At 39.5% G+C, this 16,836-nt stretch overlaps 1 protein-coding gene across 1 annotated transcript; it reads left to right on the top strand.

Annotated features, from left to right (window-relative positions):
- The first annotated feature begins 941 nt into the window (after positions 1 to 941).
- Positions 942 to 14,793, top strand: eif3c (eukaryotic translation initiation factor 3, subunit C). The gene is made up of 22 exons (XM_026915248.3): positions 942 to 1,097; positions 2,575 to 2,692; positions 2,808 to 2,873; positions 3,050 to 3,239; positions 3,393 to 3,518; positions 4,036 to 4,087; positions 4,654 to 4,778; positions 5,771 to 5,895; positions 6,156 to 6,428; positions 6,861 to 7,002; positions 7,151 to 7,276; positions 7,576 to 7,669; positions 7,982 to 8,169; positions 8,326 to 8,550; positions 9,049 to 9,240; positions 10,945 to 11,116; positions 11,349 to 11,508; positions 12,741 to 12,806; positions 12,925 to 13,012; positions 13,114 to 13,279; positions 13,780 to 13,821; positions 14,423 to 14,793. Exons 2-22 carry the CDS (start codon positions 2,592 to 2,594, stop codon positions 14,497 to 14,499), a joined length of 2,796 nt encoding a protein of 931 aa, XP_026771049.1. The 5' UTR covers positions 942 to 1,097; positions 2,575 to 2,591; the 3' UTR covers positions 14,500 to 14,793.
- Positions 14,794 to 16,836: the final 2,043 nt, after the last annotated feature.

Below are 16,836 nucleotides of genomic sequence, written 5' to 3'. Positions count from 1 at the left end.
TTTACGTTTTGTTACTGGTTGTGATTATAAAACCCATCACTGTTCTCTTTATGCTAAGGCTGAACTGCCACCTCTGGACTTACGACGGTGTTCACACTGGTGCTGTTTTATTTATAAATCTATATGTGGTTTGTTACCTAATTATTTGTCATCCATCATTTCTGTAAAAACCGGACATTACAATCTTCGCACAGAGGACATTTTTCAACTTGTTGTTCCCCGTCTTAGAACTGAGCTGGGTTTTAAATTTAATGCCTCTCCAACATGGAACACCTTACAGGAACCCTTAAAGCTGACTGTGCTGCCTTCGCTGGTCGAATCTACGGCACTTATAAATAATTTTGAGTGCAGCCATATTGGAAGTTGCTTCTTCGATACTTGACTGTTTTACTATGTATTTTTATATTTCTTTTGATTAATTTTTATTTTTCTACTAATTCTTTCCATCTGGTATTTATTTATTTATTTATTATTTTGTTGTTGTTGTTGTTCTGTTAATTGTTGTGTCTTTCGCTGCCTTCTTGGCTAGGTCACTCTTGTAAAAGAGATTTTATCTCAGTGAGTTTTTATCCTGGTTAAATAAAGGTTACTTACTTACTTACTTACTAGCTCTTGTGGCTGAATGAACACAAATCCCCACAGCCACAGTCCAGAATCTAGTGGAAAGCCTTCCCAGAAGAGTGGAGGCTGTTATAACCTCAAAGAAGGACAAACTCCCATAGTTAATGCCCATGGTTTCGGAATGGGATGTTCAACAGTCACGTGTCCCCATACTTTTGGCCATGTGGTGTATTAAAGTGATTATTTCTACTGCAGAAATATGTATCTGTAAATGGCTCAGTGACTTGATAAAATGTTTTTGCCCTCAGGTTGTGTAGTTCAGGCAGTTTGTGGTGCTGCTGATTGTCTACTCGCCACTACGCCAGGTGGCAGCTGTTCTGGCGGGCTACGCTACGTCATTTCCTCTCTCGCCGGAAGTAGCCAAAAAGGCTCGGGCGCACGCCGTCATTTGTGCTGACCAATTTGCAAATCTGGCTTTTAAATCGGGTCAGAATAAACTCATAACACAAGAACTGACCAGTTTTATTAGATAGCAGGTAAGTCTAGGTGTGGATTTTTAGATGTTTCTAATCCAGTCACAGCGACGATGTTAATGTTGATGTAGAACCGTTAGCCGGCGTCATCAGCCTCTCGTGCGTTAGCTAGCATGCTAGTTATCTTAGCGGCAGATCTTTAGCTTAGCATAGCCGGTATAATAGTCACATTATTGCTATTATTGTAGGTTTATTTACCACTGAGGAGCCGGTGTGTGATTTATTCTGCAGTTAGCTGTTGTTCAGAACAGACATGGTGGTAGTTTTTTTGCCTTTTAGACGCTGAGCTAAGATTAGTGTAGCGGTGAAAAGGTGTTTTAGGAATTTCCTCCATTTCAGCCTCGTGTTTATTAACTGCTTCACTCAGTGTATGTAGAAGTGGCAGTCTATCTTAGTTAATATTATTTTTAACAATATATTCTCGACTTGCACAGCTCTCCGTGCGTCACAGCCCAGTCCAGTGTAGCCAGGTCTTTTCAGGGGAAAGTAGCTGATGCGTGCTCAAAATGTCGCCAGAACTCGCCGCGTGACGTCACGCGCTCATTTGCATATCCATTCACCTATGAGTGTTCATTCAATCATTCACGGTAATTTGCATATCACAACAGATTAGAGTTTTATCAGGACAGGATGGACAGTAATATATGATAACATTTCTTTTAGATGTTCATGACCTCACTGTTCGCTTTTTCAAAATTAATTTGCATGATTAATTAAAAATTAATTTCAAAATGTATTGGCTTGATTTGATTTGCGTGACTGATGAAAATCTGATTATAGATTCATAGCACTGCTGAATTCTCGATTCTGATTGGTCAGAAGGTGTGCATTATTCTCAGGCAGTAGTTCCTGCTGGAATATGAACACTAGGTTAATATTAATGCACAGGAATCATACAGCTCATACACAGGGATGTATAAGCTTAGCTGTTGATGTGATAGTTTGTTTTTTGTTGTTTAGAGACACTTATTTAACATTTATGGGAGGAGTCTCGGTTGTAAGCGCTTTATAACAGTCATATATACATATAGACAAGGATGTGGAAAGACACTTACATACAAGATATGTACATTTTATAATCAAATTTTCCTTTAATTTTCACCACCAGCTTGTAAATACTGTGATATGGTGAGAACTGTGAGAAAGAATTAGATGGAAGAATTTGCAGTTGTTACTTGTAAATATAACTGAGAAGAGAGATTAAAAAGAAGTGCACAGGTGGGACAAACAGTGATTGGTCCCTCAGCTCGTATATCCAGCGGCTGTGATGAGAGCTGACAGTCGCTAAAAGGGGTCTAATAATCAAGCGGCAGAGTTACTGAGTTGGCAGCACTGGTCCAGTTAGTGGCAGCAATGCACCAGTTACTAGGTTTTGCAACCGCCACTGAAACTACAGAAAAAAGAAAATTGTGGAGCATTGGTGTTTTTTTTTTTTTTTGCTGGTGCTAAACTTTTAATCTTTTTACTCCCAAATCTACAGCGTGAACAGCCTTTGCCATGTCCCGTTTCTTCGCCACCGGATCCGACAGCGAGTCGGAAGAGTCCTCATCCGCCGATGAGATCGCCCCTAAAGCGACCGGGGCTACTTTCAACAAACAGTCAGTGTTCTTTCATTCACATTCTTCACACAAACACTCTGGTCTGTTTTGTTTTTTTTTCTGTGATTTTTCAGTTTTTTTTTAAAATTTATTTATTTTTTTTCCTTCTTCTCAGAGCCTTGCTGTTGAGTGACGATGAAGAAGACACCAAAAGAGTGGTGCGCAGCGCCAAGGACAAGAGGTGAGATGGGGTTTGGGGTGTATATACACACAGAGACACGTAGAGGGAGAGGGTGCAAAGTGTTTTGTAATAATGAAGGAATACAGTTGTGATCTATATGATATCATCGTACTGGGTGTGTGTAATCTAGTTACTTTATTAAAACGATCAGCTAATCCTTGTGTTTTTTACTTTAGGTTTGAGGAGCTGACAAACTTGATCAAGACAATCCGCAACGCCATGAAGATTCGTGACATGGCCAAGTGTCTGGAGGAGTTTGAGCAGCTGTGCCGAGCGTTCCTCAAGAGCAAAGCGATTGTGGATAAAGAAGGAGTTCCACAGTTCTACATTCGCCTGCTGGCCGACTTGGAGGATTATCTCAACCAAGTACGCGTGATAAAGGGAGAAAAGGACGCTTCGCTAAACAAAAGCCAATGAAGGCTTTTTTATTTCAGCTTTAATTTCTCAGCTATTCCTTGGGAACATTTTGGTGACCTTTGTTTTGAGAGTTTAACAGGTACATGTGGTTTGCTCTTGCAGCTATGGGAGGATAAGGAGGGCAAGAAAAAGATGAACAAAAACAACGCTAAAGCTCTGAGCACCCTGCGCCAGAAGATCCGCAAGTACAATCGTGACTTCGAGACGGAGATCGCCACTTACAAGGAGGTCAGTTCAACATTTTAAGAAGGCTATAATAAAGTAATATGAGTTTTGAATTGATCCATTTTGTGCTTAGGATTATCTTATAAAAAGAAAGTTTTTTTTTTTTTTTTTTATATAAATCTGTGGCTGAGTTGGAAATTTGACATGAATAAATGCATACATCCATGAGCAATATGGCAGAAATCTTATCACAATTCTCATACATTTCAGTGTCGAATAATGTCACAATATTTAGATTTAGTGAACATATTGCAGCATACTGCCATCATTTTCATAATTTTTTGTCTTAAACACAAAACTAGTGGGGAAACTGTCCTAATATTACACACATGCACTTAATGAAATCAAACAGATGCTTGGCGAAATAAATTAGATCTCATTTGCCTTACCAGTATCATCCTCTGTGTTGTGCTCTAGTCTCTCACACTGTGCTTATTATATTTTTTAACTGTAAGAGAACAGAAGATGAAGGAAACTGAGTTTTCTTTCATTCTTAAGATCCCCTCTTCCTTGCCTTTAGAACCCTGAACAGTCTGCTGATGAAGAGGAAGAGAAGGAGGAAGCTGGATCTGGTACGTCATGGATCTGGTATCTGTGTGGTGTTTGTTGTTACACATAGATACTGGTCAGGGTCTGAAATGATCATGTGTCAAATGTAGATGAACTGCTAGTTTAACTCATCAGCCAGCTTGGAAAGTAATGTTGTGTATTATTTTAATATAAAGATTAGATATTAATACAAATTTGAATATTCCAAGTGCGATATAAAGTCAGTCCTGCTGCTGCTGTACCACAAAACGGCATATAATTCCTGTCATTAGATTTACTGTATTGACTAGATGTAACGAGTATCAGTAAATACAGAAAGAGAAGTTTATTTTCTGTAAAATGTCAGCACTAGTTACTATATATGGCAGAATTTTCCAAACCTAAAGCAGCATCTCCGACCATATGCTTAATGCTTTGGTATTTAAGAACAAACAATGTTTTTCATGCAGATTTCTGAGGCAGGTAAAGCTGATCACGTCCCTGCAGCAGGGAGAGGAAGTTCCATTCTGGTGTGCAAGTGTAATTTTGATGATGTTATGTCCTGACTTGGATTTAACGCATGTCTTCTCTGCATGTGTGTGATGTGCAGGCTCGTCCTCGGACAGCGAAGGAGAGGGAGCAGGGGAAGGCGTCACAGCGAAGAGTTTTATGAAGAAGAAGCCCGCGGCTGAGCCAGCTCCCGAAGCCAGCAAGTTCCTCAAGGGAGCAACTGCTGTAAGCCAGTGACCTTATTTCTATACCTCAAAGCAAATACAAGAGCATCAGGAAACAAAAATATATAATATTAAGTCATGATACCCAAATCTGAAAGACTGCTTTCCCAATTCTGACCAGCAGCTGTGACATTAGTGCCAGCTGTAATTCACATCACAGGTTTATATTAACGTCATTGTTCTAACATGTTATTGTTTCTCATTCACAAATTCACAAACAATTTAAAAACATGCTGTTATTTAACAAAGAAAAACACTGATGTGGTGAAGCTTTCTGTAAGATGACGTTAGGGAAGGAGTCTCCAGTGTCAGTATGTTTTTTGTCAAGGGAAGGTCTTCAGGACAGAGGATTTAAAAAAAAATATATATATATTTTTTTTAATTGTAACTTGGAGAGAAAGAAATAGACACTAGTGAGGGAACGAAAGTTTCACTAGGTGCTTTAACATGAAAGGTAACAGGAACTAACTTGTTCTGTTGATGTTCCACCACTATACATGTTAACTGTAACACTATAAATGGATTAAAAAGTATAGCTTCTGGTCCACTAATTGGACTGGTCGGGCAACGTTCCAAGAGTGCTTATATTTCCTATAACCGCACTGGGACGTTTCACTGTGTGTGTCACTCCACTCGTTTGTGTTCACCACATAAAATTCCACTTCTGGTTCGAAACAGTTACTACAGTACTGTTAACGACATCATCAGCGTACATGGCAAATGATGCATTTTTCATGAATATGGCTTTTCACTTATGTGAAATATGAAAGCTCATCAGATAAAGATGAAAAGGAAGAAGTGAACCCAATTTTACCGGAAGCATCTTTAACGGGAATGTATAAATCAGTGTGAGTTAGCTAGAGATATTGCTTAAATACATCACTACTATAACAAAAAGAGTCTGGTCAGTGTGTTACCAGGCAGGTAGAACCGTTAGCTTGTTAGCTGACACAGTCCTCAGCTGTCGTATTGACAGACTTTTCTGTGCTGTAGGATGATGAATCAGAGAGCAGCGATGATGACGATGAAGACTGGGGCAGTGACTCCATGGACAGCAGCAGTGAAAGCGATGACAACGAAGGCAACACTGCATCCCTGGCTACGGCTTTCCTCAAAAAGTAAGTCTCGCACAGGAGTGTAAGGAGCGTGGAGAGGTTTTTTTGGTGCAGGGTGTATTTTTGTACATTTTTACTGAATTTTTTATTTATTTATTTATTTATTTTTGCATCATCAAATTTACATTTGCTGTTTGACTTTTGTAAGGAACATATTTAGCTAAACGTATGTTCACTGTGCTACTAGAGTATTGCTGTAAAAGATGTCCTGTGTTAACGAGACTTCTGTTGCCAAAGTAGTGAACAAAAGGTGTGTTTCTCAGGACCCAGGATGGAGACAAGCAGCTGAGCGAGCGCAAAAAGGACGACAGGAAGAGGAGGACCAAGAAGAAGGAGCGTGCCGATGAGGAGGGCGAGGAGGGAGAGGAGGAGGGCGGAGAAGGCGATGATGGAGGCTGGAAGAAGGTGAGGGGAGGAGTTCCGCTGGTCAAGGAGAAGCCCAAGATGTTCGCCAAAGGCACAGAGATTAACACAGCCGTGGTGGTGAAGAAGCTCAACGAGATCCTGCAGGCACGAGGAAAGAAGGGAACTGACAGGTATTCACACACTCCTCACACTGCTGTATTTAACTGTGTGTGTAATTTGTCTTTTCTTGATATAGCCATATCAAGTGTACTGTATCAGGATCAGTTCGACCCAAATGTTTTATCGTTTATGTTATTAGCACAGAGACGTCCAGTCCACTGAAATACACTCGGGTTTTTGTATTTTCTTTCTGGTTATGATTTTCCTGTTAGCAATCTTGGCACTGCAGCATACTTTTCGTACAGTAATATGTGGTGTGACATGTGGACCTCTTTTGATTACATCTTGTAATGCAAGAAAACAACCGTTGTCAGTATTTTTCTACCTTTTCAGAATTCTGCTTTGCCAGAATTGAATTGGATTCTAAACAGAATCTGATGGTAGTTTTCAGTGCTGCTGTATTCCTTGTGTTGAAATGGTGTGTATGTGTTCGTGTGTGTCAGAGCTGCTCAGATTGAGCTCCTCCATGCTCTCGCGGGCATCGCCAATGAGAACAACCTGGGTGAAGGCATCATGGTTAAGATCAAGTTCAACATCATCGCCTCCCTGTATGACTACAACCCCAATCTGGCTGCCTTCATGAAGGTGGGAGGTTTTTATACTTACTTAATTACTTACTTTATTTAATTATGTAGTATAGTTTTGAATTGGGTTTGACATGTTTGTGCGTTCAAACATCTATACGTGCATAAGAACAGTTGTTTCTTTCTCCTTCCATCTATTCCTTTCTCAGGCGGAAATGTGGAAGAAGTGCCTGGACTGCATCGATGAGCTGCTGAACATCCTGTTCGGCAACAACAACATCTTCATCGGCGAGAACATCGCTGAAGACAGTGAGAACCTGGCCGTCTCTGACCAGGTCAGCATTTCTTTTCATCGCCCCTTATCCTAAGAAAATCCAGGGGAAAAAAAATCTGTAAGGTTCTGCCCAAGCTAACCTGCATAAATAATTAAGGGTGGGGAAAGGGGCGGAGTTAGCTCTAGTAGCTTTTCTTATGATGTCATTGGTTCAAAATCCAATGAAATCACTTTTGTTAGACCTCCAGGTTTTGCCTGAGATCAGGTTAAGCCTTTATATTTCTAGTTCATAGCAACAGTTCCAGGGGTTTTCACATGGACAGCGTGGGAATTCCTTGCATTTTTTGCGTTGTGTTGCAGCCTTTCCGTGTTCGTGGTTGCATCCTGACTCTGGTGGAGAGAATGGATGAGGAGTTCACCAAGATCATGCAGAACACAGATCCCCATTCCCAGGGTGAGCCAAATAACTAACTAAGAGTGTGTCTCATTTATACTAATATTAATGTGATTTTGTACCAGATAGACTTGTGCTCAGAATTTTCCATTTTAAAATCCAGAACCATTAGCCTAAGCAGGAAATCGAACATTTCCACCATTTCTGGTTTAAGGAGAGGGCAAAATGGAGGGCGAAATAATATCAGCTGTGCAGTCGGACCTGCGACAATCGCAAAAAGAGTTTATAGACTGAGTACAGCAAAACAGTGAAACACAGAGGGATCAGTGTATTAAAAATTCACTACAAACCTTAACACCTTTGCTTTTTCAGAGTATGTGGACAACCTGAAAGACGAGGGCCGCGTCTGTTGCATCATCGACCGCCTGCTGCAGTACCTGGAGAGCAAAGGCACAACGGAGGAAGTGTGCCGCGTGTACCTGCGCCGCATCATGCACACATACTACAAGTTTGACTACAAGGCCCATCGTCGCAGCCTGGGCCTGCAGGGGGAGAGCAAAGTAAGTGAGCACATATATACACTCTCCACAATTCCAAGGGACTTGAAAAAAACAGCTCGTACAAAAAGCATCAGTTTTTATTTTCATTAATAGTTGTTAGCATAAAAGCATTTTTAGCATTTGGCTCATAAATGAACTACCTTTTTCCCCCCTCAGTCTGAGCAGGACCAGGAAGAGAGCGAAGGGGAGGACAGCGCCGTCCTCATGGACCGCTTGTGTAAGTTCATCTACGCTAAGGACCGCACCGACCGCATCCGCACGTGTGCTATTCTGTGCCACATCTACCACCACGCCCTGCACAGCCGCTGGTACCAGGCTCGTGATCTCATGCTTATGAGTCACCTGCAGGATAATATTCAGCATGCTGACCCTCCTGTACAGGTACACACACACACACACACACACAAACATACATATACACAGATGCCTGTATGATTTAAATGTAGCACTAGTGAGTTGCAATCATTTTTAATATTATAATATCACTTTTACTTGTTTTCTGGCTTGGGAGAACATTAATTTGATAAATGCTGATAAAATCAGGTTTGGGATTTGAACAGTGTTCAAAGGCATATTAAAGACAACAGCCAAAAGAACCAGAGAAACAACACCGTCATCTACATTTATTCTGTACCAAATAAACAGAAAATAGGATTAGGACCTAATGCAGATCCCTATCTGTGGGCACCTTTTTGTTTATTGATGTGTAATTTTTTTTTTTTTTACACTGCTCCTATTCTACTAACACCAAAGAAAACCTTTAAATATAATGCATATTTAAATATAATGCAAGAAAACCTTTAAATATAATGCAAATATAGCACATAATAAACTACAGTCTGGGATTGATTTATTTAATTATCCATTTTTGCCCCACAGATCCTCTACAACAGGACCATGGTGCAGCTGGGCATCTGTGCGTTTCGCCAGGGCATGATCAAAGACGCTCACAATGCCCTGCTGGACATCCAGTCGAGCGGCAGGGCGAAGGAGCTGCTCGGCCAGGGCCTGCTCATGAGGAACATGCAGGAGAGAAACGCAGAGCAAGAGAAGATTGAGAAGAGGCGACAGGTACGATAAGTGCTGCTGATCAATAATAAATAACACGCAAGAGTAGATTTTTCATTAATGGTTATTTTCCAAGCGTAATGGTTTGGCATCATGTAGGACCACATAAAACTTGTTGTGACATCAGTTTTATATCACATTTAACAATAGACCTTTTCGCAAAGCAGTTTTGCAAAAATCTGGATGTAAATTTAGGTCGAGGAAACTCTATACCATAAATTATTCTGGTATAGAGGTGTAGAAGAGTAATGTCAAACTGTACTAGGTATGATGGAAGGAAGTTCAGTATGAGCATCATGGTCTTTATGATTACTGCAGCAGTTCTTGGGTTCAAGTCTACATTATACATGTGAAGGAAGTGTAAGACTTGGACACAAGCTGTTTTGGGAAATACAGATCTTTAGAGTATCTGTGTGGGGACATCAACTGCATCAGAAAGTGAGTCACAAGTGCAGAAGCTCGAAGCAGAAAAAGAGCTCCGAGGTTAAGCTCTGGGCCTCGGAAGGTTGTTAGTTTACCACCCGTTTACCATCAGTGGGCTTTTGAGCAAGGCCCTTAACCCTCTCTGCTCCAGGGCAGATCCTAGTGTACTGTAGTTATATATGTGAGAATAAAGACTGTGCTTCTTCAGTCACTTATCCTTTACTTTGTCATTATCAGTGGTGATGGACACATTTTCAGACCTCTGTCATCATCTTAACCAAGTTTAATTGAACTGAGACATATAAATGCTGCTGAAGTTCCTTGGATAAGTGCTAGAATGTAGTTTAGGCTGCATAATAATTTGTGGCTTCCTAATTTAATTAAACCTGCTGTGATATTGAGCTTGGGTATGAAATGTGGTTCAGTGCACCACTCCCAATGGTCCCTGACAATTTTCTGATCTCTGCCTCCCAAATATTCTCGTTCATTCAGTTACACTGGGGGGAAAAAAGTAGACAACTAGACCAGGTAGACTAGCTTGCTATGACTCTAGACTATGTAAGGAAGGAAGCACAATGGATAATGTTCTCATAGGAAATTAATCAAGGCTGGAGTGATGGAAGTTGATTATTTTCCCATAACAGCACATTCCGAAGTGTTTTATTCCTCTTGTATTACACCGATTTGCCAACAGTTCAATTTTTCTGTTTTAAAGAATGACACATCATACTTTTTATCTATTTGTTGTTACTTTTAATGTTGTGGAACGTCCATGAAAAACAGAAAGGCTTGTGAGGGAGCAACTGTTTATAGCTGCTGTAACGTTAGATATTAGTTAGTTCGCACTTGCATTATCACAGTTATTACAGTTTTTATTTATAACGGCTATAAACAGTTGGTCCCTCAGAAGCCTTTCTCTTTCTTCTTTCTCTTTAAAACTTACTGTTACCATGCGCCAACACACAGACTCCTTCCATGAATGTTAAATAAATGTCTCCTTACAGAAAACTTCACCATATTAATGATTATATGTTTTTCTTTTTCAAATAAATGTGTTTTTAATGTGTTTACTGTTAGTCTTAGATTATTATGGATCATCCATGTGAATGAGTTGTTTGTATAGAAATTAATCAACACCTTCTGACCAGTCTGATTTGGGAAGTCAACAATCAAAATATAGCCACAGACTTGTCCTGTATCTTGCAATAGGATGGTGTGAACAAGTGATGATAAGAGCCAAAATCGTGCATAACATTTACTCTATCACTTGTGTTTTTTGCTCAGGTGCCATTCCACATGCACATCAACCTAGAGCTGCTGGAGTGTGTGTATTTGGTGTCGGCCATGTTGCTGGAGATCCCCTACATGGCAGCGCACGAGTTTGATGCCCGTCGCCGCATGATCAGCAAACAGTTCCACCACCAGCTGCGTGTGGGCGAGAGACAGCCGCTACTGGGTGAGTGCCTGAGTGCATTTTGGGTTCTTAAGATGCTATGATGTTGTATTTCATTTTAATAGTCTATAAGTGCTCTAGGTAGAATGCAAAGGAATTCTTGTGTAACAAGTTTTTCCATGTACACTCCCAAAAGCCTTAATCATTATCATTCCTTTTATTTATACATAGCATACACCTTCCGCACACTCAGGGTCACGTTACCACTGAAATAAGATCTGTTCTCTATCTCCAGGCCCCCCTGAGAGCATGAGGGAGCACGTAGTGGCTGCTAGCAAAGCCATGAAGATGGGTGACTGGCGCACCTGCCACTCCTTCATCATCAATGAGAAGATGAACAGCAAAGTGTGGGATTTATTCCCCGAGGCACAGCGCGTACGGGAAATGCTTGTCAGGTAAAGACCACATTCATGATCCGCACGTGTTACCTTAGCTAACTTGCCTAACTTGCCTAACTTACCTTATGAGTTTTTTCTAGGTAGCTAGATGGAAAAGGGTTACTACTTGTAGCTAGTTAACAAAGTTCTATGCACTGGAGTACAAGATAAATTAAATAATTAAGCAATAAAATACTTGGGGGCATGGAGTTTTTGGAAAATAATTAGTGAAAGAGTGGTGTGATGGGGCTGACCCAAAGCGGAGTTACTTTTAGCAGCCCGAAGTTGTTATACCACAACACTTTTCCAACAATTAAAAGAATTTATTGGTTAATAAAACTACATGTGATGGTTTCAGTTTATAGTTGCATTTAGGGCCGGTTGCATAAACATAGCTATTATCTTAAGACTGTGTCTAAGAATTAGTCTGACCAACTAAAGTCACCGGGGAAAGACTGTTGCATAAAATAAGCTCATGGCTGTCTTTAGTAAGACAGTCTAATTCGCATTGCTTTGTGCTAAGATGCTGAACAACTTTAAACAAAATGGCTGATAGTGGGCAAGCGTCACAGTTTTCCTTTGCTGAAAACATGTGTATATTAGAGGAATACAAGGCTGCCAAATCGATTTTGATGAACAAATTTAGTGATTATAACGCAAGTAATAATTACAAGGTTTGGACCACAATAACAGAGAACTTTGTGTCAATCCGTTGGTCACACAAACTGTCAAAGATGTGCAGAAATATTTTAAAAACATGGTGCAAGAGGCCCTGTGGGGAGGGAGAGCGGAGTTGAGCTCTACTCTCGGGAGTAGTAATGTCTTTGCTATTGTTTCTGTCGTTAAGTGTTCGGTAGCTCAGAAAGTGATTCATATTTTATTGCCTGTTTATAAAACTAAAGATTAAAGTTTGCCATTGTAGAAGTCAAAGTCAGCAGGCCACTTTTGTGAATCTAGTGCAGCAGACAGTTAGTTTCCATGGCAACATAGAATATAAAGAAAATGGGTAACCAGTCTTACTTTTTGGTCTTAAATTAGACCAAGCTAAGATTTTAGCCGACTTAAAAAGTAAAGACCAGTCTTAATGAAATAATTTAGATGACTAACTTATGACTAGTCTAAAACAGATCTATGCAACCGGCCCATAATTTCATGGAACGACCGTGAAGCAAGTTAGGTCATGTCATCTGCATTGTAGCAGCTGTAAACAGTCAAGCTTTTTAATATTTTGTTATTTTCCAATTCTACAGGAAGATTCAGGAGGAGTCATTACGTACCTACTTGTTTACCTACAGCAGTGTGTACGACTCTATCAGGTACTGCTACAGTGAGCTGGGTTTACATCTAGATTGCTGACTGTTTTGTGGTGATGATGCTACATGACGTGTGTGTGTGTGTGTGTGTGTGTGTGTGTGTGTGGGTTTGTTTCCACAGTATGGCGACTCTATCTGAGATGTTTGAGCTGGAGTTGCCCACAGTGCACAGCATCATCAGCAAGATGATCATCAACGAGGAGCTTATGGTAAAGGCCAAAGTGCTGGGTGTCACTGTGGATTTGCCCTTTTTCTTTCAAGCGGTTTGATTATATTAGATTTTACACCTTTTGCTGTATTTCTCTTCCAGGCGTCTCTCGACCAGCCGACACAGACGGTGGTAATGCACAGGACAGAGCCCACGTGCCTGCAAAACATGGCTCTGCAGCTGGCAGAGAAGCTGGGCGGCCTGGTGGAGAACAACGAGCGCGTCTTTGACCTTAAACAGGGCGTCTACGGAGGCTACTTCAACAGAGGTGAGGAGCAAATTACAGATTTGTGATAAATAAGCTATCGTCATTCCATCAGTATACAATGGGGCATAATATTAAGTGTGCATATGAAATACGAATAGTGTAAGGCATTATCACTGTACAAAAGGTTCAGCTGCAGTAAAGTAGAAGTAGAAATAACTACACAGTTCACACAATGTATAACAGTAGCAGCATGAGAATAAACTAAATGACATGTACCGAGAGCATTGCATATAAACAACCATCAGTGTGTGGCATTCTGGGAAAACACAGCAGGTTTACTCAGAAGTAAAACCTATCATACACTATGTAAATGTCTCTGTACTGATAGCAGGCTGTGAGAGGTTTGAATAGCAGTAATGTGAGTTCTTCGTTTAAGACTATTATTCAAAGGAACAGAAAGTGAGATCATGGATCTCACATGGATCTCTTCTTATAAAGCTGCTTATATACTGGGAAATTCTAAGACACTTGAATATCTAACTCCTCATTCTGTTTAACAGATCAGAAAGGAGGTTACCAACAGAAGCAAGGCTACCAGAGAGGTAGGTGTACAGCCATGGCCAAAGGTTTTGACACACTTTTTATATATATATATATATATATATATATATATATATATATATATATATATATATATATATATATATATATATATATATATATATATATATATATATAAAAAACACACAAACACACGCATATATATATATATATATATATATATATATATATATATATATATATATATATATATATATATATATATATATAAAAAAAATGTATATAATTTTGTGTGTGCAGCAATTAATCGGAGATTGTAGATTGTCTAAAATAAATGTTTTGTTTAATCTATAAATCCTATCCATGTAATGCATGAAATTTTGGATAGAAAATGAAGTTTTGTGTGTGTGTGTAATATAAAATATATAGCCTTTTAATCTTGATTGTAAAGCTGGACACTTCAAATTAAAACATATCTGATCACCTACCGTGGATTATTTTCCTATAACAGTGTTTATTCAAGTGTTTTTTACGTAATAAGGAGTGCTGTTGTGAGGAACATAAGACTGCATGCATGATCACAGCAACACTGACTGTGCTCTCATTGCTAACTGTTTCTTTTCTGTTCTCTCTCCCTCTCAGATCAGAAAGGTGGCTACCAGCAGAAACAAAACTACCAGCGAGGATCCTACAGGAGCCAGAACCAGGGCTCTTACTGAGTTCTGTTCGAGCGAATCTCTCATTCCATTCTCGCCTCTGTGCACTTCCATCATCTCCACTGCTTCAAAATATCAGCATATTTACTGCTTGTACCCTAGTGCAGTTTTGTAGCTGGAGCAAACATCCATCCAGATATCTGAAGTTATGCTTAAACCAGATTTGCTTCCCCTTTGAATGCATTAAGGGTGGAGCGGATTTTAAGGTAGAATATGAGCAGGCATGGGGAAGCATTTTTTTTCTGTGATGCCCGATACACTTGATGAAACAATAAATATTATTCAGTTGATAAAGCTGCTTGTTGTTTGTGTGGCAATTTGTGGTTTATGATAGGTTTTATATATTTATATATCTCACCTGTGTTTTTTTTTTTTCTTTTTCTTTTTTCCCCTGATGTTTTGAATAACGTATTGGCCATTTTCTTCATGTGAAGGTGTTCCCATGTAAACAGCAACGCTGCTGCCGGTAGATGAACTCTTTGCCACACACGGGTAACTGCACAGGTCAAAGTTCAAATATGTTCAATATTTGCTCGATCCTCTACAAACTACCAGTGTGAACGCAGGGAGTGTGTCATGAGCAAATCAGAAGCTAGCAACCGTTTGACACAAATAATTTTAGCATTACCTGAACACAATTGTATAATATAAACAACTGTATAATATACTGGTATAAATTCTGTTGAAAACTGGCAAAAAAAGGGAGCAGGTCCATGTCAGGTAGGTCCTCAAGGTTTGTATTATAATTTCAACACCCTGCACTAATGGTGAACACACACTGGATAGAAAATGAACAGATTGGATGCACTCAAGCAATGTCAGGTGGCTAAAATTACCAACAGAGCTAACTATCTTGCTATAAAGTTAACTAGTTGGCTAGAGCACAGACACAGACTGTTAACAGTGCAGCGAGGGAACATCAGCATTTCACTTTTTTTCTGCATTTCACTGGCATGAAGTTGGTTTGGTTTTGAATCAAGGAAGCTCACTGTCTGAAATACAGACATTTATTTTGCAGAAAATAAGGCGAGTTGACTTGGTATATCCAAGAACCATGCAAAACTGATTTTTTTTTTTAAATAAGTAGCCAATGTTAGTCTCATTCTACATAATGTAAATATAGTTTTAAAACAAACATTAGTGTTTTGATGTATAAAAAATGATTGCTGCAGGTTTTTTCATGCATTCATGTTCAGTAAGCACTTTATCCTGTTCACAACTGCAGTGGATGTGGATCTGAAACCTATCCCAGGAACCCCTGAAATACACACACTCACTCAAACCTAGGGGAAATTTATCCTAGCCGCTGTATCTACTGGCATGTTTTTGGGATGTGGGAGGAAACCAGAGAACCCAGAAGAAACCTCACAAAGACATGGAGAGAACATGCAAGGTTCTTGTTGCATTTTAGTGAGAATTGTTTCGATTTCACTGCATATTGAGCAAGTTACACCTGAATGTGCAGGTAGTTGCATTGTTTTAAAAAGGAGCCTACGGAATGACTTGTCTCCATAAGTGAAAAGCTTCGAGATTGCCGTGATAAAATATGTAAATCAGACATACCCAACTCAGCAAGCCAGCAGGGTGGCAGGATTTCTGAAAATCTGAATATCTGGTATCTGAAAGAATTATTCCTGAATTAACAATGTGCTTGAATTCTGACGCCTATTATTATATCAGGCCATAATTAGAGCAAAGACAAGCTCATATCGGATACTGTTCACTTTATTTCTCCCAGAAGTTATCACTCCCATCATTTAATTGTTTAATTTGAGTTAATTATGAGAAATCAGTATGCAGTATGATTATGAGTTTACTTTCTGGAGCAACAGTAGTGATGCAAGTTGTAGCTTAATTTTTGGCCCCTGGTTTGTTTGCAGGGTCAGTTTCGGATCAAAGTCTGTGTCTAGAGTTGGAGTCTAGAGTTGTCACTGACCACTAATGTCACTGGGTCCATTTTATTTGTTTTGTGGCTTTTGCCTTTGACTTGATTGTTTCATTTTTTTTCAAGTCAATTGAAATGTTTGTGTGGAATGTTACAGTTACTGTTTCTGCAAAGGAAAAAAAAAAAAAAAAAACATCACCACCATTAGTCAAATTTCTCTCTCTCTCTCTTTCTGCTTTGGTCATTTGGGACATCTTGAAAATGGTTTTGTTCCAGTAGTATATGTGCATAATAAATATGTCTAATATATTAGTCATGGAAACTTTATAACTTATTTTTCTTGTTTCAAGATTTTTGGGGTCAACTTCCTGTTTGATGCTGAACTCAAGCTTTATATGATGGCACATGAATTAAGTCATGTTATTTCTATCAAGCAGTTTCACTTCAAGGGCTCA

This window comes from Pangasianodon hypophthalmus, chromosome 12, assembly GCF_027358585.1.
Source record: "Pangasianodon hypophthalmus isolate fPanHyp1 chromosome 12, fPanHyp1.pri, whole genome shotgun sequence".
NCBI classification, from domain to species: Eukaryota; Metazoa; Chordata; class Actinopteri; order Siluriformes; family Pangasiidae; genus Pangasianodon; species Pangasianodon hypophthalmus.
Note: the sequence above shows the minus strand (reverse complement) of the source record. Positions and strands in the feature narration are given on the sequence as shown.